This window comes from Coloeus monedula (assembly GCF_965178545.1).
Source record: "Coloeus monedula genome assembly, chromosome: 3".
In the NCBI taxonomy this organism is placed as follows: Eukaryota; Metazoa; Chordata; class Aves; order Passeriformes; family Corvidae; genus Coloeus; species Coloeus monedula.
This window is the reverse complement of record NC_138783.1, coordinates 112,459,925-112,485,218: the sequence shown is the minus strand read 5'-3', so window position 1 is coordinate 112,485,218 and position 25,294 is coordinate 112,459,925. Positions and strand designations below refer to the sequence as shown.

General features: G+C 44.0%; 2 protein-coding genes across 4 annotated transcripts in view; one reads left to right on the top strand and one right to left on the bottom strand.

The window, feature by feature from the left end:
* The first annotated feature begins 2,152 nt into the window (after positions 1 to 2,152).
* Positions 2,153 to 5,999, top strand: RPL8 (ribosomal protein L8). Its single transcript, XM_082277374.1, has 6 exons — positions 2,153 to 2,265; positions 2,430 to 2,573; positions 4,083 to 4,224; positions 4,408 to 4,626; positions 5,421 to 5,536; positions 5,800 to 5,999. The coding sequence occupies exons 2-6, from the start codon at positions 2,436 to 2,438 to the stop codon at positions 5,956 to 5,958; spliced, it is 774 nt and encodes a 257-aa protein (XP_082133500.1). The 5' UTR covers positions 2,153 to 2,265; positions 2,430 to 2,435; the 3' UTR covers positions 5,959 to 5,999.
* A 4,718-nt stretch (positions 6,000 to 10,717) lies between these two features.
* USP9X (ubiquitin specific peptidase 9 X-linked) overlaps positions 10,718 to 25,294 on the bottom strand; it is a 101,371-nt gene continuing 86,794 nt past the window's right edge. For all 3 annotated transcript variants that reach the window (XM_082277900.1, XM_082277901.1, XM_082277902.1), the window contains 6 exons: positions 24,277 to 24,497; positions 23,140 to 23,228; positions 20,641 to 20,797; positions 20,028 to 20,240; positions 19,490 to 19,585; positions 10,718 to 18,061 (listed from right to left, as the gene is read on the bottom strand). In XM_082277900.1, the coding sequence (XP_082134026.1) occupies positions 17,927 to 18,061; positions 19,490 to 19,585; positions 20,028 to 20,240; positions 20,641 to 20,797; positions 23,140 to 23,228; positions 24,277 to 24,497 (911 nt within the window). In that variant the 3' untranslated portion in view covers positions 10,718 to 17,926. The remainder of the gene's footprint in view (positions 18,062 to 19,489; positions 19,586 to 20,027; positions 20,241 to 20,640; positions 20,798 to 23,139; positions 23,229 to 24,276; positions 24,498 to 25,294) is intronic.

Below are 25,294 nucleotides of genomic sequence, written 5' to 3'. Positions count from 1 at the left end.
CAGGGTGGACTCCTGGTCGTGCTAATCCCTTTACCTGTGCGGGCTGAATCCGACAAGGATCCCGGCTCAGAGCCCTTGGCATCAAGGGTTGTTGCATCTTACCAGAGGGTGAATTCCACTAGTCCTGGGAAGGCTGTGGTGGGAAAGCTCACCTACCAAGACATGGTGGATGCGTAGGTCCTTCAGCTGAAGGTGAGGAGCAATGGCATGTGTGGGTCTGATGAACTTTTCCTCATTTCCAGTGAGTCAAATAAAGTTAAATAGTCCATCTTCAGTGAATTGGGTCATCAGCAGTGACCTGTTCTGGAAGAGTGGCTTCTGATGCAGAAAACCTGGTGCACTGTTAAAGAAGTTAAGGCACTTTTCATTTCCCCTTCCAGGGTGTAGTGCAAGTTGATTAGGAACACTGAGACGATTACCTCTGCTTTGCTGTATCTCTCAATTATGCCCTAATTAATATTGATTAAAATCTGGCAAATGCAGCTTAAAGCAACTGCAGGGGTTTTATCTTCAGTTACTTCTTCACCCAAAAATTACAGCTCTTAAAACTGCACAATACAGTCTGATTATTACAGATCCAGCTGTATCTGTGATGGCTGGAGCCTCACCCTGCAAACTGCATCTTTGGTCCAGCTAATTAGGAAGGGATTTGGCATGGCAGTTTTTGGCTCAGGGTCTCTGGTTGTTTATGTGAGATCCCAAAACAACAGGCTGTCAGTCCCCAGGGGGTTTAAACTAAATGCCTCTCCCCCTGTACTGGGCAGTGGTGAGACCACACTCACCTTGAGTGCCGTGTCCAGTTCTGGGCCTCTCAATTCAGGAGGGACATTGAGGGGCAGGACTGAGGCCAGAGAAGGGCAGCAGAGCTGGGGAAGGGTCTGGAGCACGAGTCCTGTGAGGAGAGGCTGAGGGAGTTGGGGGGGTTTAGCCTGGAGAAAAGGAGGCTCAGGGGTGACCTTACTGCTCTCCACAACTCCCTGACAGGAGGACATAGTCAGGTGAGGGTTTGTCTCTTCTCCCAGGTAACCAGTGACAGGAGGACAGGACATAAAGCTGCTCCAGGAGAGGTTTAGGTTGGACATTAGGAAGGATTTCTTCACAGAAGGCATGATTAGATATTGGAATGGGATGCCCAGGGAGGTGGTGCAGTCACCGTCCCTGGAGGTGTTTAAGGAAAGCCTGGACATGGCACTCAGTGCCAAGGTCTGGTTGACACAGTGGTGTTTGGTCATAAGATGGACTCGATGATCTCAGAGGTCTTTTCCCACCATAATCCAATCTGTGATTGTGCAAAGAAAGCCCCGGAGAAGCAGAGCCGTGAACTCGGAGCCCCTCTCTGCCCCATTTCCTCCCTGGCCCCTCGGAGTGTGTCAAGCAGTGTTTGGAGACACAGAGAAGCAGTCCTGGGACACCGGGGGGGCACTGCCCGGGACGGGCACTGTCCAGGAATGGGCACTGTCCAGGGACGGGCACTGCCCCGGCTCCCGCCTGGACCGGGACCTGCGGGTCTGGGGCGAGGGTAAAACAGCCCCGTTCCCCGCGGGGTTTCTCGTGGGATCACGCGGCCACGGAGACAGCAATCACTACTATATAATATTTATAATTATCTATTTTCTACATATCTATCTATCTATCTATCTATCTATCTATCTAAAATGCATAGGTTTTGTTTCTATTATCCACTGAACCAGATGCTGGGTGTTTCAGACTGGGGTTTGTTTGTGGCTGCTTTTAATGTTGGAAAATCAGGCTGTCAAAATCTAGAAGAGTTTGCCAGTGTAGCCTTTGTTTTTCTTTATGCAGTGAATGTACCAACTTGCATTCCAAGGCACCATCCAAATTCCAGCCCCAGTCACTTGCACAGCCTGACCCTTCCTATCTCAGTCTCTGACTACTCCCCTTTGTCCATACCAGCTCCCAGGAACTTGGCTGTGCACGCTGCCCCTCTGCCCCCGTTCCCGGCCGTGCCCTCGCATTCCCGGGGCTCTCCCGCATTCCCGGCGCTCTCCCGCATTCCCGGCGCTCTCCCGGTGTCCCGGGGCTCTCCCGCATTCCCGGGGCTCTCCCGGTGTCCCGCGGCTCTCCCGCATTCCCGGGGCTCTCCCGCATTCCCGGCGCTCTCCCGGTGTCCCGGGCTGGGGCCCGAAGGAGATGGGCGGGCACCGCGGGGCCCCGCCCCTTCCCGCGTGACGTCACTGTGCCGGAAGAGCCTCGGCGCGCCGGTGACGTCAGCGCTTCCTTCTTTCCGGGGCAGGCCGGAGCGAGGTAGGAGCGGGGAGGCCGCGGTCCCGATCCCGATCCCGATCCGCCGCCATCCGCGCCCCGGCGGCCGCGGGAAGGGGCAGGGCGGGGACGGGGCAGGGCCGGGGTGCCGCGGCTGTCGCTGAGCGTGTCCCCGGTGTCGCTGAGCCGTCCCCGTGTCCCCGCAGGGCGCCATGGGTCGCGTCATCCGCGGGCAGAGGAAAGGCGCGGGCTCCGTGTTCCGCGCCCACGTGAAGCACAGGAAGGGCCCGGCCAAGCTCCGCGCCGTGGACTTCGCCGAGCGGCACGGGTACATCAAGGGCATCGTCAAGGTACGGGCGGCTCCGGGTGCTTGCTCGGGGGGGACGTTCGGCACCTCGTCCCTGGGGTTCCCGACCCTCCTGGGCTGCCAGCAGTGCCCAAAGCCCTTCGGCTGTCCCGTATCTCGTCTGTTCCTTATTTAGGTTTCTCTGCTCTTAAATAAATCATATCCCTTGGAAAGTTAAACTTCTTAAGGTTTGTGAGAACGTCTCAACAGAGAGGGCACCTTTAGCTAGCAGTTGGATTTTCTGGTGGAGCTTTGCTAAGTGTAGCCGTACCTGCGTGGTTTTATGTTGCCTAAGAATTCCCTGTACTTTGGGAAACGTGGCTGGGCAGTTTCCCATGTAGTTGAGTGCATATTAAAAAAAAAAAAAAAATCAGATCTTTGAAAATGCCAAGTGATAGTCATCATTTTAGTCTTGAGCAGTGGGGGCAAGGCAGTTCCTGCATTTGGGGTATGATACGGTGGTTCAGGGGTGCTGCAGGTACTTTTTTGGGTGTCAGGGACTTCAGAATGCAAACAGTGCCAGTGGTTGGATGCTCGGAGCAGCCCTTCAGCATTTTACAGCACGGTCATGTTCACATTGTAGAGAGGATTTTCTTCACCCTCACCATAGCTGAGTTGATGATAAAAAGTAGGTAGCAAGATTTGACTTGAACTTGGGTAATACATAGGGGATTTGGCCAACAGGGTTGAAAAACATCAGCAGTGGACACCAACAGCTTATGAGCTGTCCTAGAAAATAGACAGATCTTAGAGATGTGTCACAGTCACTTGTCTGTAGTCTGTAAATACACGGTTGGGTATTTTAGTCTCAGAATGCTTCAGGAACAGAATGGACATGTTTCTCCAAGTGTAAAAGAAACAACAAGTCTGTGTTCCTTATGTAGGGGCTTCTGTAACTTTGTTGTACCTGATTTCAGAAGGTTAGAAATGCCTCAATCCCAAGGAAACACACAGAGAAGTCACTGCCTGTGCCCAGCTCCGTCTCTGCCCAAAGGTGGTTGGGAAAGTGAAAGTGGATTTCTTTGAATGGAGAAATGGATACCTGCAGAATGTCAGGAGTGAGACTGTTCAGACAGGATTAGCTACAAGCAGCACACTTAACCAGGCATTATTTTGTGATCAGTGATTGATTTGGGTTGGAAGGGACCTTAAAGCTCATGCAGTTCAACACCTTCCATGTGACCAGGTTGCTCAAAGCCCTGTTCAGCCTGGCTGTGAACACTTCCAGGGATGGGGCTTCCACAGCTTCTCTGGGTAACCTGTGCCAGTGCCTCACCACCCTCACAGGGAAGATTTTTTCCCTGATGGGATGTGATGTAGGTACTGGAGCTTGTATTCTTACAAAGGGGAATCTTCAGCTCGCTCACGCTGGGGGAAACCCAGATCCCCCTGAGAAGTGTCCTGGTGAGAATCAGCCCAGAGTAACCATCCCCAGTTCTCCTAGCTCTTGGATTCCTGCAGAACCCCTGGCAGAGGCTGTGTCCAGCCCTAAAGCAGCTCTGCATTCCCACAGGACATCATCCACGACCCCGGCCGGGGCGCCCCGCTGGCCAAGATCGCCTTCCGTGACCCGTACCGCTTCAAGAAGCGCACGGAGCTGTTCATCGCCGCCGAGGGCATCCACACCGGGCAGTTCGTGTACTGCGGCAAGAAAGGTGGGGCTGGGCTGGGCTGGGCTGGGCTGGGCACTGGGTGTCCCAGCACCTGGAGTTCGGGGTGCTGGAGTGCAGGACCCTGCTGCCACAGGGTCTGTGGTGCCGCCGTCCCAGGTGCAGTAGGGCTGTAACCCCGGCCCAGGGCCCGAGTGAAGCTGTGGCTGCTCTCCTTGCTCTTTGCAGCTCAGCTGAACATTGGGAATGTCCTGCCCGTGGGCACCATGCCCGAGGGCACCATCGTGTGCTGCCTGGAGGAGAAGCCCGGTGACCGCGGGAAGCTGGCGCGTGCCTCTGGGAACTACGCCACCGTCATCTCCCACAACCCCGAAACCAAGAAAACCAGAGTGAAGCTGCCTTCCGGCTCCAAGAAAGTCATTTCTTCTGCAAACAGGGCTGTTGTGGGTAAGCAGCAATCACTGTGGACTTGTCACTGAATTTTCCAAACAGGGCCCCAGTTTTAATAACCATCTTGAAAGTAGTGTCATGTGCAGGCTGGCCTTGGGGTTACACACCAGGACAGCCTCTGCTCAGGTGCCTGACTTGTATTTCCCACTTGCATTACTTTTAGGTGTTGATAACCTAAGTTTGGAGGTGATTTGACTTAGTGAGAGGACAGAAAAGTAGATGCTCCTTGTCCTCAGGCTGTAGTGGAATTGCTCAGCCTGTAAAATCTGCAGTCCTTGGAGAAGGACTTAACATGGAAAATGCCATTTTGATTTCCTGCCTTCAGTACACTGAGGGAGCCTGGTGGTGGTGTCAGGTGGGTGGGGAGGTCTGACAGGGAATGACAAAACCCCTGCCAAGAAGCAGAGGCTGTACCAGGTTTGTTGTGCACCTGACTGGCAGCTGAGGTGGCTGCTGGTGACACTCACCTGCCTTTGCATGGAGGACACCAAAGTGAGTAATCTGGTGCGTTATTCCAGTAAAGTTCACTCAGTAAATCATGAAGCAAGTAGGTCCTCAAAGTTCTTCACACTCCTGTGAGCTCTTTCAATTCATACTTCAGTTGAAAAATCTGATATTACCCAGGTAATTGTAGTAGTAAAACTGGCAGCGCTTGAGAAAGTGTTAAGCTCAATCCTGTGTGTGTGGATCGAAAGGAAGGCTGTAGCTCAGCTCTGGTCTCACTGTTGGTGTTGGCTTTCCTTTGTACTCCTGTGCTCTGTGGGTGTCACCATTCCTGCCATTCCCTGCAGGAATCGTGGCTGGTGGAGGCCGTATTGACAAGCCCATCCTGAAGGCCGGCCGTGCCTACCACAAGTACAAGGCCAAGAGGAACTGCTGGCCACGTGTCCGTGGTGTGGCCATGAACGTGAGTCTCTTTGTGATTGGGGTCGCCCCTGTCCCTTCTGACAGCTCAGAAAGGATTTGTGGGATATGGGGACAAGCGTGGCACATACCTGGGAGGAAACCTTCCCAGATAAATGTGCAGCCAGAGGGTAAATTAGCAGCACTTGATAGTTGCTGCACCACGTAAAAAGTGAAGCAGTTACTCATTTTTCCTCTCAAATCAGTTTACTCTGTTGAGTATCAGTTCCTGTGGTTACATTGCTGTCTTGCTTTCCTCCTGCCCAGCCTGTGGAGCATCCCTTCGGAGGAGGCAACCACCAGCACATCGGGAAGCCCTCGACCATCCGCAGGGACGCTCCCGCGGGACGCAAGGTCGGGCTCATCGCCGCGCGCCGCACGGGGCGGCTGCGGGGCACAAAGACTGTGCAGGAGAAGGAGAACTGAGCTCCCACCCTGGGCGCCACACAATAAATTTGTACAACAGAGCTCGTGTGAAGGTCGTGGTATCTGCCGCTGCAGTGGGGAGAAAACTGGGATAATGTTCAACACAGGAAGTTGTGAGTGGAGATCGGGGTTTTTTTCCCCTTGCCTTGAAGAGCAGGGATCCTCTGAGCCAGCACTCGCAGTCTGTAAGCTGGTCCTTCCTGCAGGCTGGGGTAACACTGGTGTGGCAGCTCTTGTGCCCTGGTGTGGTGTTCATGTTGGCCTGGTTGTGTGGAAGCTGAGGCCTGACAAAGCAGGATAAACCTATCAAGGAATCCCTTGGTCACCTGGTTAATTTGGGAATCAGGCTGAAAGGATGCTCAGTTTTCTAAGTTCATAACCTCTAACAGTGATTTTCCATTTTTATCTTTTGGGGGATAAGCTTGAAAGTTGTAGAACTTACGAAGTACTTCAGCTGCTCTCACTGCAAGGTTTGGGCTTCCTTTTGGAACTGTCAGGTTCCAACCAAATGAAAGGTGCCTCAGAAATTTGAGGTATCACACAGACTGCCCCCTCTACTCATCTGTGTTATGGAAGGGCAAGCAGCTTCAAAAATCTCTGCTTTGTAGGTTGGTCATGATGGGATATTCCAGGGTGCTGCAGTAACGTGGGCAATAGCACTCATGTCCACTAGGAAGCTGTGTTCTCATACGAACAGCTGTCCTGTGAAAAGCCAACATTTTGTAGAGGGATGAGAGAAAAGTCATGGGGTTTAGTGGAAAATGGCTTTCTTTACAGCTTTTCTGAACTGGCCTTTGGAGGGAAAAATCGATGAAAGCAGATGGGGCTCAGCTTTGCATTTGAGCACTTGCAAAGCCAGGGCTCCTGTGGATCTGCAGCAGCTCTGGCTGTGCTGGAGGAGTCTGTGCCAAGGGCCAGACTTCCATGGATGGGTATGACTTCCATTGATGGGAATCCAGTGGAATGCAAAGCAGGAAAAGTTGTTTCTACACCCACCCACAAAACCAGTACTGCAGCTGGCTGTGTGTGTCTGGGGAGGGAAAGGTGCTTTAAGAAACCCAAACCACACCTTGAGGAAAGGCATCAGATCCCATTGGGGAGACACAAAGCAAAGCAGTGGCAAGTTTTGCTTCTGTTCCTGTTGCTTGAATTCCAGCAAAGTCTGAAGTTCACATCTGTTTTTATCATGAGGTCAGAAGCTCTTCTGTGCTCCCCGACAGGGACCAAAGTGTAACACTCCTCCCAAACACCCTCAGAAGAGCAGCTGACGTTCCACAACAGTTTGCACCTAAAAAAGATGGTTTCTGTCATGTATTTCAGTCTCTGACAGTTTCCAGCGGCATTTGGGTCTGTTGACCCCATCTGTTTTCTCGGGAAGGGGGAGATGGTTACTGACCCTTGGCTGCCTCTGCTGCTGTTCCAGGTGCTGACAGTGCCCACAGGTGTTCGCAGCCACAGGGTCAGTGCACCAAGCCTGTGAGTAGGGAATAATTAATACAAATTACTACAAATAAATAAATGCCATATTACAGTGCTTAATGCAGCTACAAACACATTTAATGCAAACATACAGAATGCAATGCCAGAAGTCTCTAAATTCACACAGTAGTATGAGGCTTTCAAAGATTCTTCTCCCTTCACCAAACTCCAGTTGCAATTACTGTTCCAGTACAGTCTCCTGTTACCAACATGAACACGGAACTTAAAAAGCCGCAGTGATACTGGCAAATGACCACAAGACAAACATTCTCCAGGGGCAAAATGCTCCTCCAGCCCCAACACCTCCAGTGCTAAAAATCTGAAAAATATGAGGGAAGAGGGAGTAAGATAAAGCGAATAAAAATGAGAGGCTCTAAAGAAACCAACCTTGAATGAAAAATTTAAGTAAACTGAAATACATTTTCCGAACCGAAGGTCTAATTTAAGCTGTAGAATAGAGATGAACTCCAGCAGTTTACCTGACAGGGGAAGTTAAGACAACTAACAATGCAATAAGAATAAAAAAATAAAAATATACAAGTGTTGTTCCTAACAAGCTTAACTTCAGGCTGGGAGGCTCTGTGAAAGCAGTGAACAGAAAACAAAAATGGGGCTGAAGTTAAGCCAGTCCCTGTCCTCTGTGTGGGCCGAGCATCAAGCAGGAGGTTCAGCTGAGCAGGGCAGAGGCTCCCTCTGAATCTGCACTGAGAAATCAGAAATTAAACAGGACAGGGACACTGCAGAGGAGCAGGAGCTGAGGGGCTGCTGACCACAGGAAAGCACAAACCTGGCTGTGAGGTGGGCGAGTGTCCTGGCTCGACTGAGGCAGCTCCAACACAAAAGCACAAATGTAAATGAAGCAAACCACATTCAATAGAAAGCACGGGGTTCCTTCTGTGGCCTTGCACTTCTGCTGCCCCACAACTCATTGTATGGAAGCATAAGATGGTTTGGGGTTGAAGGGACCTTAAAGATCATCTAGTTCCAACCACCCTGCTGTGGGAGTAACGTGTTGTAATTATGCTTTAATTGTGTATCATAATCAGCAACCTCCTGCTCAAACTGACTGTTTTAGCAGCATGACAGAATACCCAGTTGATTTGCTTATATGGCTCATATCCAGGATACTTCACTTCATGGAGAAGCATCTCAGTTCCCAAGCCTAATACTGCACAGAAGACATGAGATACTATAGATACAGTCAAACTTAAAAAGCTACAGCCATGCTTGTTAGTAATATAATAATAATTCTAATAATTATGATAATAATAATTATCATTATTGTTATTAAATCCCCTCACATAAAGATTAGCACAGTTACAAGGACGTCAGAAATCTTGAAATGAAGCAAACTTTTAAAGAAAGGTGTTAAGTGTTCCTGCAGAGTTCTCAGAGGTTATTTCCAGTATAAGCCTTTTTTTGCTAAAAGAAAAAAATAAATTAAAAAAAATATATACGTACCAGAGAAGCACTAAAGTCTTCCTTTAGAAGGGCTTCAAATTTCCATCTACTGAAAGGCCAAACAGCATTTTCTTTATACTTTTTAAAGGGTGTGTTGAGCACCAAGTGCTACCTAAACATCGACAGGCATCACAAATTCCTTCACAGTAACAGAGCCCTCATTAACATCACTGTCCCCTTCCAGCACCTCCGTAGCTGCTGCACGGACCAAACAATTCAACCTTGCACTGAGCCAGCCACAGGAGAAGCAGGACTTCACCCAGAGAGGTCACTGGCCCAGGGCTTCCCAGGGCTCCATCTCCCATCCTGACTGCCCAGCCTTGAGAAAGCAGAACGGGGGAGCAGGAGGATCCACAACGTGCTACACACTGGAGCAGGCAGGGAGGAACTGCAGAGGGAGATGCAAGGAAACAGTGTGAGGTAGAAAGAGGCCAGAGCAAAACCCTCTGGGGAGTTTCCACAAAAAGATGAGAGGGAAATAAACTCCAGGAGCAAGAAAATGATCCTGGCTGTTATGCTGAAGTTACCAGGTAAGTATCTATCAAATCCAAGGGAAATGCTTTGGGCTGTATTTTCAGCTAATGTAAAAACCATAGGAGCCCAAATTCTAAAAGGTTTCAGGGAGTTGGGTGATCAATAAATCATTACAGCCTCCACAGAAGTTAAATTAAAAAATGGCTTTTTTTGTCCTGTGACATTAACAAATTCTCAGAAATGTGAGAACAGAAACATTCGTGGGAGTTGTTTTACATTTTTGCTGTTTTCTTCGAAAGCTTTCTTCTCCCAGTTTACAGCACCCCCCCACCTGGCAATGATCTGCTGGGATACATCCAAAGTGTATCCTGAAGTCTCATGTTTTGCCAACATGTCGATGTCCAGAGAATTCACACTCATGTCCACTCAGATGGGCGACATCAACTGAACTGACCAAGGATAAACTCAGGTGCTACAGAATTGTCTGGGTTGGAGGGACCTCTGGAGATCACCCAGTCCAACCCCCTGCCAAGGCAGGGTCACCTGGAGCAGTGACACAAGGACACGTCCAGGTGGGTTTGGAATGTCTCCAGAGAGGGAGACTCCACACCCTCCCTGGGCAGCTGTTCCAGAGCTCTGCCACCTTCACTGTAAAGAAGTTCTTCCTCATGCCAAGGTGGAACCTCTTGTGTCACCTGCTTCCATGATGTCTTCTAAAACTTTTTTAAATTTAATGTTAGTATCACAAATTCCCAGCAATTTGCCACTGTTTTCCACTTTCATTTGTGTATCTTCAAGAGCAAATTTGGGGAACCAGAGGTTTCCAGCAGCTCTCCATTACACCCACCTCACATTCCTTTGGGTGATGGGCCTTGCTGTGGCAGAGCAAAGCAAGGGGCACGTGGCAGGCACAGGGGTCACAGCAGCTTCCCAACAGCTGCAGCAGCTCCTCTTGGCCTGGAATGTGACAGGACACCTGTCCCTGGAGCAGGCAGCCACTCACTCCGAGAGGCAGCTGCCACTCCCAGAGCCTCTGACCCTCACAGGCAGGAGGTGATGCCAGGAGCAGTCCCAGCCCGTTTCCAGCCACTGCAGCTGCTCTGTGGGTGCTACAGGAGGTGCAAAGGCAGCAGCAAACCTGGCTCAACTGGAGGACGCCCCAGCTTTATTTCCCTGTCTTCATCAGAACGAGTCTCCTCCAACAACTTCATTATATTGTATTTTAATAAATTCAACACAAGAGGCCTCCACTAGCCCGTTCTTCAATTAAGTCCACATTTTATTTATGGTTTGCTGTTGGTACTTCAATCAGATTTATATATACATAATCTAAAACCTACATCAAAACCATGTTGACTGCTCTGAAGACCGAGAGAAGTGACACGATTGAAGTTTTCTTCCACAGCTCTATGGTAAGTCTACATTCCCACAGCAGGTTTTTGGTTCAGGTTGCAGAAGTGTTCAGAAAGCCAATGCCAGGTCTCTCTCAGACTCGGAGTGGGAGGGTTACAGTTCTCTTTCATCATTTCAGTCTTACACACAACCACAGTAGCAATCAGTAACATTTTTTTGTTCTAGATAAACACCTGGGTTGATCTGCAGAATCCTGGCTTTTCACATTCCCACATCTCTCCCTTTCTAAACCCTCACTGACACAGCTGGAAAACCAAGTCCCTTCCTGCGGTTGCTGCGTTATTTGAACATTAATTGTGAGAGGATTTGATGCTGCTTCACGCAGGAGGCAGCACGAGAGGCTGAGAAAGTGTTTGTGAGTCCTCGCGGAGCCGCCTGAGAAACGCCAGTTCCTTCACTTGGATGCAAACATAGGTACCTCGAACGCTTCCATTTATCCCCAGGGAGGCGGGGAGTGCCCGCGCCTGCCCAGCAAACAGCCCCACCAGGAATTTGTGCACCTCGGCCCGGCCCAGGGCAGCTCTCACACGGCCGGAGCCGCTCCCGGCGGAGCCGCCGGCAATGAACGACAAGAGGTAGAAAGTATTCACAGAAGCAGCTTGCGAAGGCCCTCGCTCAGCCCACTCCCTGTCTGTATTTGCTCAGAGGATTAGACTCGGTACAGATCTTAGAGAAGAAGAGGAATAGAAAATGCTTTACATGCTACTTAGTCTGAAGTTCCTGCTCGGAACAGTTCCTGGTGCCCAGGGAGGCCCCTGTGGGTCAGGACAGGTCACACCGGGAAGGCTCACGAGCTGCTGCCAGAGGGGTGTGTGGGGCCAGGCAAAGCCCATTTCCAGTTCCCCAGGGATTTCACACAGCATAACCTCTCCCTTCAGCAAAATATTCTCATTTCTGCTATTTCACCAGTCCTTAGTCACTCACAGGGCAGGCAGATAAAATTGGTGAGTTATCAGTAAGTCCTAAGAACTAATCTTCACATTTCTAAGCTTTGGAATTTCCTTCCAGAAGATCTTTCAAGGACTTTAAAGCACCTACCAGATATTTAAATACAATCAAGTATATTAAGTGTCCAAGTTTTCAATCAGCCTTCTTTTCCAGAGTAGATTCCAGCAAAACCTACTGTTTTTATTCACCTGTAGAATAATGGTTCAAGATAGAAAATGAAGGGAAAAAATACCCCAAACAACAAGCAACCAATGAAACCCAATAATCTACAAGCTATTAGAATTCCAGACTGCCATCAGTAGCACAAAACTCTCCTATCCCATTTAAATGATGAGAAGATTTAAGAGATGACGAAGCCCACCTGGTCAAGGCTGTGGCTGCTGCTACTGCACTGTGAAAAGCTCCAGACTGCCTGGCAAACATGGGGGGTTTTGGGGGGTTTTCTTGCAGTAGCAAACAGCAAGACGGCAGGTGTAGGTAAAAACAGGAGGTAAACAACCATCATGGAAAGTGAAGGGATTTGATTCCAAGAAAATACAAAAATATTGACTATAAAAATGATCCTTGCAATCCAGAGTGAAAAACTCTGTAAGAAAGAATCACAAGAAATGATGGACAGGAATTTAAGAGTGAGGGACAAGAACTGAGCAGCATTTCAATAAATAAAGCTACAAAAAAAGGCCAATACCTTTAAAAGCTGCACCTACAGAGGTATTACTACAGCAAAGGAACAGAACTGCTCACTTAATGGCTCAGGTGAAACCACACTTGGAAAGCATTCATCCAGCCCTGGGCATTGTTTGAAAACATGAACAGCACATCACCACAACAGAAATGTGGATTGGGGAATGGCTTATGGGGGAAAAACAAACATTTAAGGATTTTGCTCTGGTACAGACTAAAGGGGACGTCACTGCAAACCCACACAGAAGCTGCAGATTGTGCAGCTCACACCACTTTGGGCAAAATACACCAACTCCCTGGAATAGCAGTGGCAAATTAAGAAAGAAAATTATCAGACATTTTAAATACTACAGAAACAGAGAAGGGGATGATCTTATTTTCCTGTATTGGATGTTTTTCTATGGTCAGATTGTGGGTGAAGTCATAGAACCTTTTTCCTCTTGTTTTCATTACTCAAGGTTTTCTCATGGTTAAAAACTAGTAGAAGACATTTTTTTGCACATTATTTTGACCAGTGAACAATGACCCTGTCATTTCAGAATTGTGCTGATGTGATTTAAGGCTATATTAAATTCTTCCAAGGAAACAGCCTGTAGGTCAGTTTTATTATCAAAAAGTGGCTTCAAGAAGTTCTAAAGCTAAAAAGTACAGAGTTGAGTATTTAAAAATCTGGTGAGAAGTTAGCCCTTATTCAGGAGTGTTTTCCTCCTTCAGAATCTGGTTCCCCCGTGCTTGTTTTGATTTGTCTGCAAACAAGAGCTGTCTTCTGTGCCACCTGCTGACTGAGCTGGCTTGATCCCCACCACACGTCACCAACTTCCACTCTTACAGTGCTGAAATCAACTGAACTCGTGCAAATGCTGCCAAAATCCATGGACCCACCACAACTTGCACTAGAAAATCAGAGCGCAGGACGAGGATGTCTGAATTTAATGGCTGGAATCTCTGTCAACACACTTCCAGGGACAGCCTGCCCTAACAGACACTGCAGGGGTGGGGCTGTGCACTTCCTCTTGTAAAAAAAGACACAGGTATGGTTACTGGACACTTTAAAACAGCCCAGGGGAGACTTTTATACCGTAGAAATAAAAGGAAATTTACGGTACAAACCGTAGGAAGTCCCACAGTGTGAAAAGTGACAGTGCTCGGGTTGGGTTAAAGCCCTTCCTCCAGTCTGGAATGGAGGGCAAGTCTCAGCCAAGTGACTGTGCTGACACGGCAATCCCCAAAGACCACTGGAAGGCAGGGACAGGGACACCCTGGAATGGCACAGAGGGCACACAGAAATTACTCTGATCCCAGCTGCCAGCCCGGAGAAAATGCACTGAGTTCTAAGAGTGGTTTGGTGTCATGTTCCTCAGACCACCTGCAAGGGGAGCAGGAATCCTGCCGCAGGAAGCAGCTGGGATCCTTTCACTTGGCTTTCTGCCACTGAAGCACCACTGTGCAGCACAGAGTTTGTACAAGACACTTCCTACTGCTCCCAGAACACCTCGTTTGCCTGGCTCTAGGCAAGGCAGGTGCAGACTTTATTCCCAAGACCTCATGGCTGTGAGAAAGTGGTGTCATGAACATGATGGAGAGCATGGAAAGACAGGGAGCCAAAACTACTGTTTGTCCTGATTATGCTGTGCTGGAGCAGAGCCACAAATGGGGAAACTCCCACACCTGCCCTAAGAAATGTGAGGTTGGCATCAGCATCTAACCCTACCAAAAATTAAGGTGTGCCTTTCATCACAGGGGAGAAGAATTTGCTTTCAATGTGGATTTGAAAGTGTGGGCTAACCAGGTTTAACTAAGATATTTAAACGCTTAATTGGTTACTCTGCAAATTTCCTAACATGCCACTTCTTCCTCTAATTCATAAAGTCAGTCTTTAGCTTTCATTTTTAGTTAAATCCATTGCACTGAAAGCTTCCCTGCAATGCCCAGTAACTGGAACTCATGCCAACAAAAACATGGAGCCACTTTGCCCTGACACAGTTTATCAGCCTATTCATTTCTGGCAAAAGACTTAAGAGGTAGACAAAATTTATTGAAACCAAAAATGAAGTAAATTGCTACAGCAGCCAATTTTTGCCCATTTTAGCTTTGGCAGAATGGCTAATCTCATTCTCTCCTGGATCTCAGGAAATATACAGGAAGTTTTGGAACCGTAAGTGCTTTTTCATGATACATATGCTAAAACACACAAGCTAGGCACAACAGAGTGGCTGAGAAGGCTTAACAGCAAATATGATAACACAAATCTCTCATGTTGTCTAAAGTTTCACTCAGAAGAAAAAGAAGTCATTGGGGAATTTAATTTCTTTCTGGCTTGATTTCAGCAAGATACGCAAACTTGAAAAACAGAGAACTCAAATTTTCAGAGCTGGTAGTCAGCAGGGAAAATAATGTGAAAAATTCCGAGTCAAGCAGAGTCCTGTTCTGCTTGTCCATCCCCACAAGTTCAGGTCCTGCAGGATAAACAAGCTATGACTGAACCCTGAGCCATCTCCTTCTTGTCAAAGGGGTAACACAGGTGCAGGTGACCAACTCCGTGACCAAAACATAGTACATTTACTGATACACAAACAGTGACTGAAGTCTTTTCATATATGGCTGTACTATTTTTAACACTGACAGCAGCAAGTGTTAAAAGCTTATTTTAGTCACTAAACAACCACAATCCAAATGTACAAGAGGGAGAAATTCTGCTCAGTAAGGTTATGGATTTCCCCCAAGGTCAAACTACACGCTAACCCCGACTCAACATCACCTATGGATTTTCAGTTTCTATGTATTCCACGTTACATCGCCAGGAACATGAGGAATTGCTTTACTATTTATTGGCTCATTTTATGGAAGACCAGAGATTCCTTAGAAACTGTTCTAAACAGAAAACAGGACTGAAATCAGTGATGGGGGAATTAAATCTTTAGGCACTTTGAGGGCTACTGCTTTAAAGTGTGCCATCACCAACGAGGTATTGCCAGGTGCATCGCCTGAAAGTCACCTGCCAAAATGCTGCGACAGAAACGTGCATATCAAACTTTTTGCTTGTACAATATTTGTTAAGAAGTACAATTCAAAATGGTTTTGCCCAGAGTGAAGAAAACATTGCACCTTACACTGGAGCTACCTGTTTAAAAAGCAACAGCTGCAACAAACAATATGGGTTTATCCTTCTTCATGTCACAAAGATGCACAATATCCTCAATTTGCGGCCTGGAAAACAACTGCCACTGCAGCCATTCCCAGTTCTGGGGCAGGGGTGGGTATGGCTGGAGAAAGCCACAGGTTAAAGTGTCACAGGTTTGACATGTCTCTACAATCATTGCACTATTAAAAGCAAACACATTTGGCAAGGCTGAACTAGCACATTATATATTTTACCTATATAGTACAAAATACGTAATAATTGCCTCTGAGATAGCTTGTAACAATTACTGGTCCAAATAAATATTTCAACTTGAGAACTCAGGGTAGAATTTTTTTAGTTAAAACCTCCAACAAGCATCCCCAAACATAAATGGGAACACGTTATCCAAATTTACTAAATCCAGGTAAAATGGTATTACTAAAAAACTATGAAAAAAATCTGAATTAACTTGAGCACTAGGAAAAACATGGAAGCATAAAAGTGATCATTGCTACACAGCATATTCAAAAATCTTCTGTGTCCCTCCCTTGTTACACTAAATGCCTAAGAATGCACTTGGACTGAATTTTCCATTGTTCATTTCAAAACTACAGACCTTTAATTTGATAAGCAGCTTTGTTTCTATCAACTCATTTGTAAAAAACACCATCAAGCTTGTGCTCTTAAATATATATATGTATATATAAAAACATACAAAAAGTACAAGATAAATCACATTAAGAAACTTTTACAGTGTAATTGTCCTGATTATTTTATTCTTAAGGGCCAATTTTTTTTTTGTGCACAGAATCTCAATGTGACTGTTGTTCCAGAATTCAGCATAGTGCCACTGCACAGAATTCACCTTCCTGTGCAGTCCATTAAAAAACAAAACCCCAAAAAACAACACACACCACAGGACAAAACATTCTTCTTAAATCAAATTCTATTTGTGAATTCAGCAAAATAATTTCTATAAAATAAAACAGCAAAATATTTAAATAGTATAGGGTGGGCTGTATCTGTTTTGCAGGGGTATTTGGTTTTTAGACAGGTTCCAAAAAAATTACACACATTCAAGTTACCAATTTTCATTTAAATACAGTATTTACTGATGTGTTTCTTTAAGTCTTTAAACAAATGTTTATTCTGGAATAGAGATACCTCAGAATTGTATTTGACTAACCAGTAGTTTCTTTTATATTTAAACCCTGCTTCTAATGTTAAGATTTTCTGTATAATGGATAAAGAGCTAAGACAATTCTCGCTTTCAAGTAGAACTGTGAACGAGCAGAAAACCAGCAAGTTAACTTGGTGCAGTGGCACTCACAAGTACTCTGTGATTTTGTTGACTTCCACTTCACTGGGATGCAGTAGAAGGAAAGTGTTAGAAGTTTATCTAATAAGCTCTACCAAAGAAACAAAACAAGCACACCAAATACAGTCTATTATGCTCCAGGCATCCTGGCATAGCAAATTTTTGCATATTTGTTTTAAATCTTTTAAATTCCTATTACTGAAAACTAAGTGTTCTTTATCCCACCCAGAGAGAGAACTGTCAAACATCAGATGTGAGGAACATATGTGAAACTGAAAACCACTTGTTTGTCACATTTTCCCTCCCCATTTTATAGTCTAGGTGTAAGAAGAAAAAGTTCTGAGCAATACAGTTGTCACATTGGGACAACTGCTGTCACGTTTGTTTTTATTTTTTTTTCCCCTCATTGGCTACACTAACTTGGTGTGAAGCCATGCTAAATGTTACAGCATAACTATAGCTTCAAAGTGATTAACCTAATACCAGAATGAAAAAGGCAATGAAAAAAGATCTAGAAACAATGTTACATCACCAATTTTCCACATCAACCAAATAATTAAAAGGTTACCAGCCATTATGTTGCTCATAGTAAAATCGACTCCAGTGGCAAAGAATTAACATGAAACTATTTTTGTGGTTGACATGGATAGGCTTTTTCGTAAAGGAGTTGATCCAACTGCCATGAGGCAGGCAACACTGGTTGCAGAGCGCAGCAGATATATCAAGAAATTATTTTTTTGTTTTTGTAGATCTGTGAGTCTCATCAAGACAAAAAAAATGCTTCTTGCTCAAGAATTAACAGTCAAACATTAATATACTATATACACCTTTGCCATTTACACATTAGCATCAGGCCATTTATTACAAAACACTATACACTTTCCACTGCAGGCGGGTTATATATTGACAGCAATTTTCTGCAGATAAGACAGTGAATAGACTCTCCACTCCATGTTGATTAGGAATAGTTTTTCTAGTTTTAAATATTAGCCAGACACAGAGAAAGGTTGGACTGTAAGGCCTGGGTGCACAGTCTTGATGGAGCAAGTTAATTGATTATGTGCATTTCACTAATCTTTTGTCTGAGGCGGGGAAACTTCTTCACTGCCTTCGTAGTTTTCTTGTGCTCGTTGGCCAGTTCGCTGAGGGTTGTTCATATGATGTGCTGCCGGGCCCGTATATGGCTGTCCATGCACGTGGTTATTCTGCAAAAAAGCACACACATTTCAAAGGGATTTAAACCTGTGGGCTGCCTCCTGCTTTCCCCCTTTCCACTCAGACCACTGCAAAGTATCCTCAAGGACACCAACTTCTCATGTACCTTCATCCCTATGAACACACATCCCAGCTGGTTCTCTGATTCACACCTTTCACTTACCTTGCCAATTTACGCACAAGGGAAACAAACTTTCAACTTGTAAAGATTAAAGGATCAGTTGAAACAGTAGTCTCATCTTTTGAATCACAGTTACATGCAAAGCAAAAGTAGCAAGAAAGGAAAAAAGGAGACCAAGAGAAGTTGCCTATGTGCTGTCACATTAAACCGTGCACACATTTTATTAACAGATTCAACCAGCTTGATTTTTTTCCCTAAAACAATGGAAAAAGCAAACGTGTGTTTATGCAGCATACTTTAATTTTTAAAGGGGAAACCTCACTGTTACAGAACTGAATGAAATCTAGACCAGCAGTTTTCTGCAAATGCTCTGCCCCAATTTAAAAAGTCACACACAGATCTGGCAAACGAAAACACCTCATTTATCTACTTTTTTGCAGAATTTGTGGAGGAACTAAGAGTATGAGGATTGTGTGTGTGTTAGTGAGAAATGCCATCTCTTGCAGGAAAGTGAACACATGACAAAGGCAATGGTGAGGTTACGGAATGTGTCTGAGCTCGGGAGTTCAGGAAGGAGTGGGAAAATCTGCATGACTTACCAACTGCTCTGCTGAGAACATCAAGTAAGGAAAGCAAGATGGAGGGGAAAATGGATTTGGGCAGGAAAGGAAATTAAATTAGCAGATTTGGAATATACAAAATGAATTGGAACAAAAAATGGCAACTAAGTGAGGGATCTAATAATTTAGTCAATTCAGTAAGAAGATCCTAGTTATGATTTCTTCCAGATCTGGCTTTCCACTAGAAAGCATTAACAAAACAGCCATTTAACATAAAAAAACCCAATCTGGATTTCATATGTATTTAAGATTTAGAGATCAGTGTTTATAGCACGAGTTACATGGCAACAAAGCCATCTGCTTTTTTCCAAAAGCCTTCCAGTTATCCAAATTCAGGCCTTGAGACTTGATCTTACACTTGAAAACAAGAAAGCAACTCACAAAATATTATCAATACCAGTAGATACAACAGAATCCAATTCAGTATGCACTAGGCTGTGATAGCATCAATCTCTCTGCTCTTTCTGTGGATGATTAATCCCTAATCTGTTAAAATTCTCACCTGAAGCTCTGATGGTGAAACTGCTCCTGGTGAAATGGAGGTGTACCTTTATTCCTCCAAATATGGTATTTGACAATAACATGCTTCTGGCTAAGTGCTATAATTTAGGTCACCATAAATGCTAGAAAAAGCAAACCTGAAACTCTGAATAAATAGTTTAACTCAGAGCTTTTACCTGTTGATACTGGGAACCAGGTGAATGGGGATACAGAGGGGCATCTTCAGGTGGAGAAGACTCGTGTTCATCTGGGGCATCAGGATCATCTGGTTCCTAAAGTTTGAAAAAACCCATTTAATCTACTTTGGTAAAACATATTACAATTACTCTAGCCAGAACCAATCCTATGTGGAAGTGATTGTTTCAGACATGCCAGTCATGTTTTAGACATTTAGAGAAAAATATCCACCCCACTCTGTCACCTACAGCTTGTACTGTACTGAATAAAAATTTCCTCTATCAATGTATTACTGGAAATATACACCCGTTCAATCTACTTTAAAGGGTCAATTTCAATTCTATACTGCTAATTCTGTAAGTGACAGATGCCTATGGGAACAGTAATAAAAACTGAAAAATAAAAATATAAATCCATATTTATAAAATACTTATGAAATGTTTTATCTCTTTAATGAGTGGAGACTGTTGCTAAGGCTAATTATTTACAGGAGCACTTGACTCTATTTTTAAATTGGAAGTCAAATTAATTCTTTACCTCCTCTGGGCAGAGTTCACAAGCCTTTGCAAGAGTCATTCTAGCACTGTGTGACCTCTCTAGGAAGTAGCCATTTGATGTTTCATTGCTCTGTATTGGTGGAGACCAATTATTGTAGGTGTATTGGGGATTGCCAGTGTACGGTCTACGCTCCAGCTCGTCTCCAAGCCATTCCACTGCCCAGGTCCATTTTCTCTTCAAATCGCCATTGCTCTGCAGATGGAATATGAACAATTCACAATTATTTCCTCTATTGTTGAAAACAGAAGTATTTTTCCTTTCCTATACATCAGCTGTCAGAGAAAAGACCACCAACCTATCAGCTGCTGTTTAAAAGAGCTGCTGTTTCTTTTTTCCCCAAAGAAAACTTCAAATTTGAAATGAAGTCTGCAGAGTTGCAGCTGCATCACAGCTGCAAATGAGTGTGAATTTAACCAAACTGCTTTCAACCCCATATAATGACCTTTTGATACAGGAGGTTCAAATGAGTTCTACCTGGAAGGTGTAATTTAATCAAGGTGTTAAAAACTATAGAATAGTGGGGTTTGGTTTTGGTTTTTTTTAAACATAGAACTGGGAGAAAAGCAGCAAGAAACAGACTAAAATGTATCACCTGAAGGATCTGGTAAGCTACAGGGCAGTTGCTGAAGAGAGCTACCATGCACTTTATACACTGGTAAGCTCTTTTCTGATAATGATTCTTCGAGCGCTGAATGGTGTCGAAGAGTCCATCCCTGTCATCCGGGATTCCCTTAAGTGCATTGTGAATCCTAGAAAAAAACAAACCAAAACAACGACAAAACTTTAAGCATTAAAGAGTTTTAGGATTTGAATTAAGGCTCTATATACAATGTAATTATAAAAGGGACAGTTGATGTTCTGACTTCTGGTGCTAGTCAAGATGTTTTTTTAAAATCAGAAAATTAACCTGGCATGTCTCATATATATAACTTAGATCAAATATTACCAAACATGCTAAAAATATAACTGAACAAGATATATAAAAAATCTAAGTATGATTAATTCTAGTCACAGTAATCAACTTTAACAGTTTCATTTTTATTACTGAAGTATCTACTGCATTTACAGACCAGCCCTGTTAACCCAGTAGGTCCTTACAGAATTGGAACACTTAAATCCACAACAGAATGATTACTTACACTCGGTTATGCTTCTCAAAGACACCCTTTACAGGCAGCTCCTCTGAAGGGGAATGAATGGTACATACTTGTGCATGGGAATAAGGGAGTTGGGCATTCCCTAGAACTAAGCCCAGTTTCTGTGCTTTCTGCTCTTGAACAGGACAGAGGAATTAATTACTACCCTGAAACTGTGCAAAAACCCAGAACTGACATACTTTTGGCTTTGAAAAAAAGTCAGAGGGGGCACAGAAATTATACTGATGTCTCAAAGAGCTACACTCATGACAGGGAAAGTAACTGCCCTCTTTCCTCATAGCCCTGGCAGCAGTCAGCCCAGGCTCCATCTGTAAAGCAGTGATGAGCTTTACTTCAGTTAATTTAATTTAATGGTACTTGTACCATCCAAACTTGGCACTTGAATTTGTCAAATCAAGAGAAGTTTAAGAGAGTGGGTCTGAAGCCAAGGGCCAACAGCAGTGGATCCTGCAGTACCAGAAGACAAGCTGCCCCAAGGGATGCACACTGCCCAAGGTCAGATCAGGCTTGTTTCCCAGGAGTTATGGGACACCATTTACCATGGACAATTTCACTGTTTGGTGGGGTTTTGTTTGTTTGTTTTTTAAAGACAAAGATCATTAAAACTCTCTGATGATCACAGCAAAACCAAGAACAGGGCAGAGACAAGTACTTCAAGCTACAGCCAGAAGTGGCAGCAAGAAGTCAGTGGATGACTGGAGCTGGCCATTTAATACCCTCTGCAGAAGCCTAACACAATTCCATACAGCAGTGCTACTCCTGACACTGCAATGGAACATGGAGTGATGTACTTCTCCAGGGAAGCCATATCACAACATTCCACCTCCTTCATACCCTGTTATTCCAAATAGAGCATTATCCCCAACAACCACTTCCATGATTTCTCACCAGCAGTTCAACCCTAAAAATCCATTATTTTACTTCATTTCTATTAAATTATGCCCATCCTCCAACATTCTGTGGACTTATTTTATGGAATTATTTGTTTATGCAGAAGAAAATATAAGATTACTGCATTATTTATGCATAGCAATTCCCATAAAGAAAATTAAGAAATCTCTATAACTCAGTCACCATGTTTTGGAGTGTGGTTAAGCCAGACCACCATCTCCTTTGAGTCCCTCCTAAAATAAGGCCAGGCAATTGGTAACATCCTAAAAAAGCAGCCTGCTTCCACAGCTAAGGACAGGAGTGCACATACCCAACAAGTGTGCTCTCACTTAAAGTATTTGAAATGTCCTATGAGACACAGTTGGAAATGATTCAGTAAATGCCATACTACCTATAACTGCTTATTATGAAACAGTGACATTCTGGAACACTGACAGGTAGCATATTGGTGACATTTGTGTTATCTCACCTACTACTTCTATAAAAAACTTCTGAAAAATTGATAACTTTCAAAAGCTTTATTTTGTAGACATACAAAAATTAGGTTTTAAACTGAATTAATGTGTAATATGCTGAAGTTACAATTCTCTTGAAATGTGATCATACAGAGAATACTTATGTGTGAAATAAACTTTTCTGCCACACTTTATGCATGTCTTGGTACCACTCCTACAACTGATGTGCTCCTGAGCAAGCCCAGGCTGCCACTGACCCACCTGAAGGGGATGTTTCTAAGAATCAATCTGAGCATCTCACAGGGAGACCACTGATGTTAACCTAAACAGCACATTCTCTTGTATGTGAGAAGTCCTGGCTTTTTAACAAATTTCTCAATAGTAAGGAAGGTGAAAAATTGTACTTATCTCAGAACTTCAGATAAAACCATGAAAAAATGCTTTATATGTGAATTTTGATTTAATACCTATTTAAAACAAACCTATGTAAAGATCGAAGGATCAGTTGAAAGGATTAGCAACAGAACCACTGGAAAAACAATCTGCACAGAACAATACTGAACTATAAAAAGACAGGTAAATACTGACCTGTGAGTTTGCCAAGAGTCCTCAATTAACAGGATTTGCAGAAGCAGATCCAAATAAGGTCGAAGCTCGTATGTATATGAATATGCAACCTAAAAAGTGAAAATGCAGAAAACATAAGAAAGCATTCCTTGAGGCATGCAGCTTACACAGTGAAATACAAGTACACAATTCATTTGAAGTCTACTCTAATTCAAAGGGTATTTCAAGCTACAATACTTATTTTCTAGAAAGTGTTGGTTGTGTCAGGAATTTTGCGGGTTGCAATTTTGTTTTGTTTGGAAATATAGTAGGTTATGTAAAAGCCAAAATGTTTCTTTATGACTTTGTGACACAGGGAAGCCCCACATCTGAAGCCCCAAGCACGACATGCTGAATAAAGTACCTTAAAAAATACCTTCAGAAAAGCAAAATTACAAAATGGCATTATGCACTGGTATTGCTTTTAGGCAATGTTCACAGGTTATCTTCAAAGGTTATTCTAAAATGTAAGATACATGGCTAGCAAAATATCAGTAAAGTGATTTTTATGATCCTTTCAAGTGTCAAACAAAGGGACACAGAAAAACGTGATGTTACATGAAAATAAATGTGCAAATATAAAGATGGGCTAACAGAAGTAAAAAATTTTATTTGCAGTGGAAAAGTGTAACTGACCTTACAGAGATTACAATGGAACTATAAGACAGTATCAAAGATTATTTGCTGGGTCTGAAGCCAAATATGTTCTGCAGACTTGTAAAAAGAAACTTACGAACATACTTGACATAAATACAAGGGAGTTTTTAGGAAATTATTTCAACTTCCCATGCCATCTATGAATCTCTTTTATGGATAATGACAGAAAGCTTTAACAGATGCTGTTGAAATACACAACCACCACCTCGGTCTACTCTCCACACTTAACACATCATTCCTGACTTGTTAAAGGTTGATTGCTTCCCTAAACTCATAAAGCACTTCCTGCAGTACTCCAATGTGATGCACAGACCCAAGACTGTAAAGACTGACAGAGGATGCCATCTCGAGGAAAGTTTATATATCAAGCACCTGTGCAGTATTTAATACAACATTCTTACATATAAATGCAGAATCATACACATTTTTAATCCCATCTTTCTCGTAGCTTTTTACTTTTACCTGCCAAAGTAGTTCACTGAGGACTGTGGAAGAGAATTGAGGATTCTCCCAACAGCAGAAACGAAGCAACTTGATGGTCTCCTCAGAGTTGCTGCAATCTTCAATAATTTTCTTTACATAACTAGTTCTCACAAACAGAATGTCTGCTACGTTCTGCTGAAGTGCCATTATAGGCTGAGATAAATTAGGATCACCGTAAGGGTTGGCAAGTGGGGGATTACCTGGAACAAACAGTTGTTAGAGATTAAAAAGTGCTGAAGTACTTTTAGTGTAGACACTTCAAAATACAAACTGGTGTAACTTATCAAAAAACATAGGTGGAGAAAAAACACAAACACTCCCTTAACAGCTTTCTTTGAAAAAAAAATGGTATGAAATAACTGATTTTTATGTTTGTGAAGCTTGACACTTGCTACCTGAGAGAGCTACTTCTCCCTCTCTGATAAGATTATGCAGTGACAATCAAAGCAGAACAGCTGGAGACATGTTCATATGCAAGCGGAGAAATCACTGAGATTCCTCAGAGAAATCCTCTTATCGCCCAAATTTATCTATTTCACTGCTTGTGTAACACAGCCCAAGTCACATTTTAAGTGTCTGTTTACTTCACAAGACAGTGCAAAAGTGTTCAGAGGAATATCTATGTTAAAACGGTCCCATCTGAATCTCTGGAATGTAAAGAATAAATACACTTTTGTAATTAATATATCTTTTTAGTCAGCTTCATTTTGTGTAGCGAAAGAATGCTGATTTGCTCTTGATGTTTCTAAATTTAGCAGTGTTTTGAGTTATTGTTTGAAGATGCCCAGAAGTCCAAGGGAGAACTTTTGCAGCTTCGTAAGCTGAAGCAAAAAATAACTTTATTATGCAAATAGTAATCATAATTAGTATTCAAAGTAAAGTTCATACAAGTAATCTTTTTTAGTACAATATTATGACTACAGTGAATATACAACTATTTTTCACAGGTAGAATATCTTTTCAGTTTAAGCTTCAAGTAATGCACTGGAAAAAACCC

Excerpts from the sequence above, each read along its gene's own strand:
- RPL8 (XM_082277374.1), top strand. The coding sequence starts at position 2,436 with ATGGGTCGCGTCATCCGCGGGCAGAGGAAAGGCGCGGGCTCCGTGTTC. Across the intron at positions 2,574-4,082 it reads ACATCAAGGGCATCGTCAAG|GACATCATCCACGACCCCGG; the intron begins GTACGGGCGGCT and ends GCATTCCCACAG. Across the intron at positions 4,225-4,407 it reads CGTGTACTGCGGCAAGAAAG|CTCAGCTGAACATTGGGAAT; the intron begins GTGGGGCTGGGC and ends TGCTCTTTGCAG.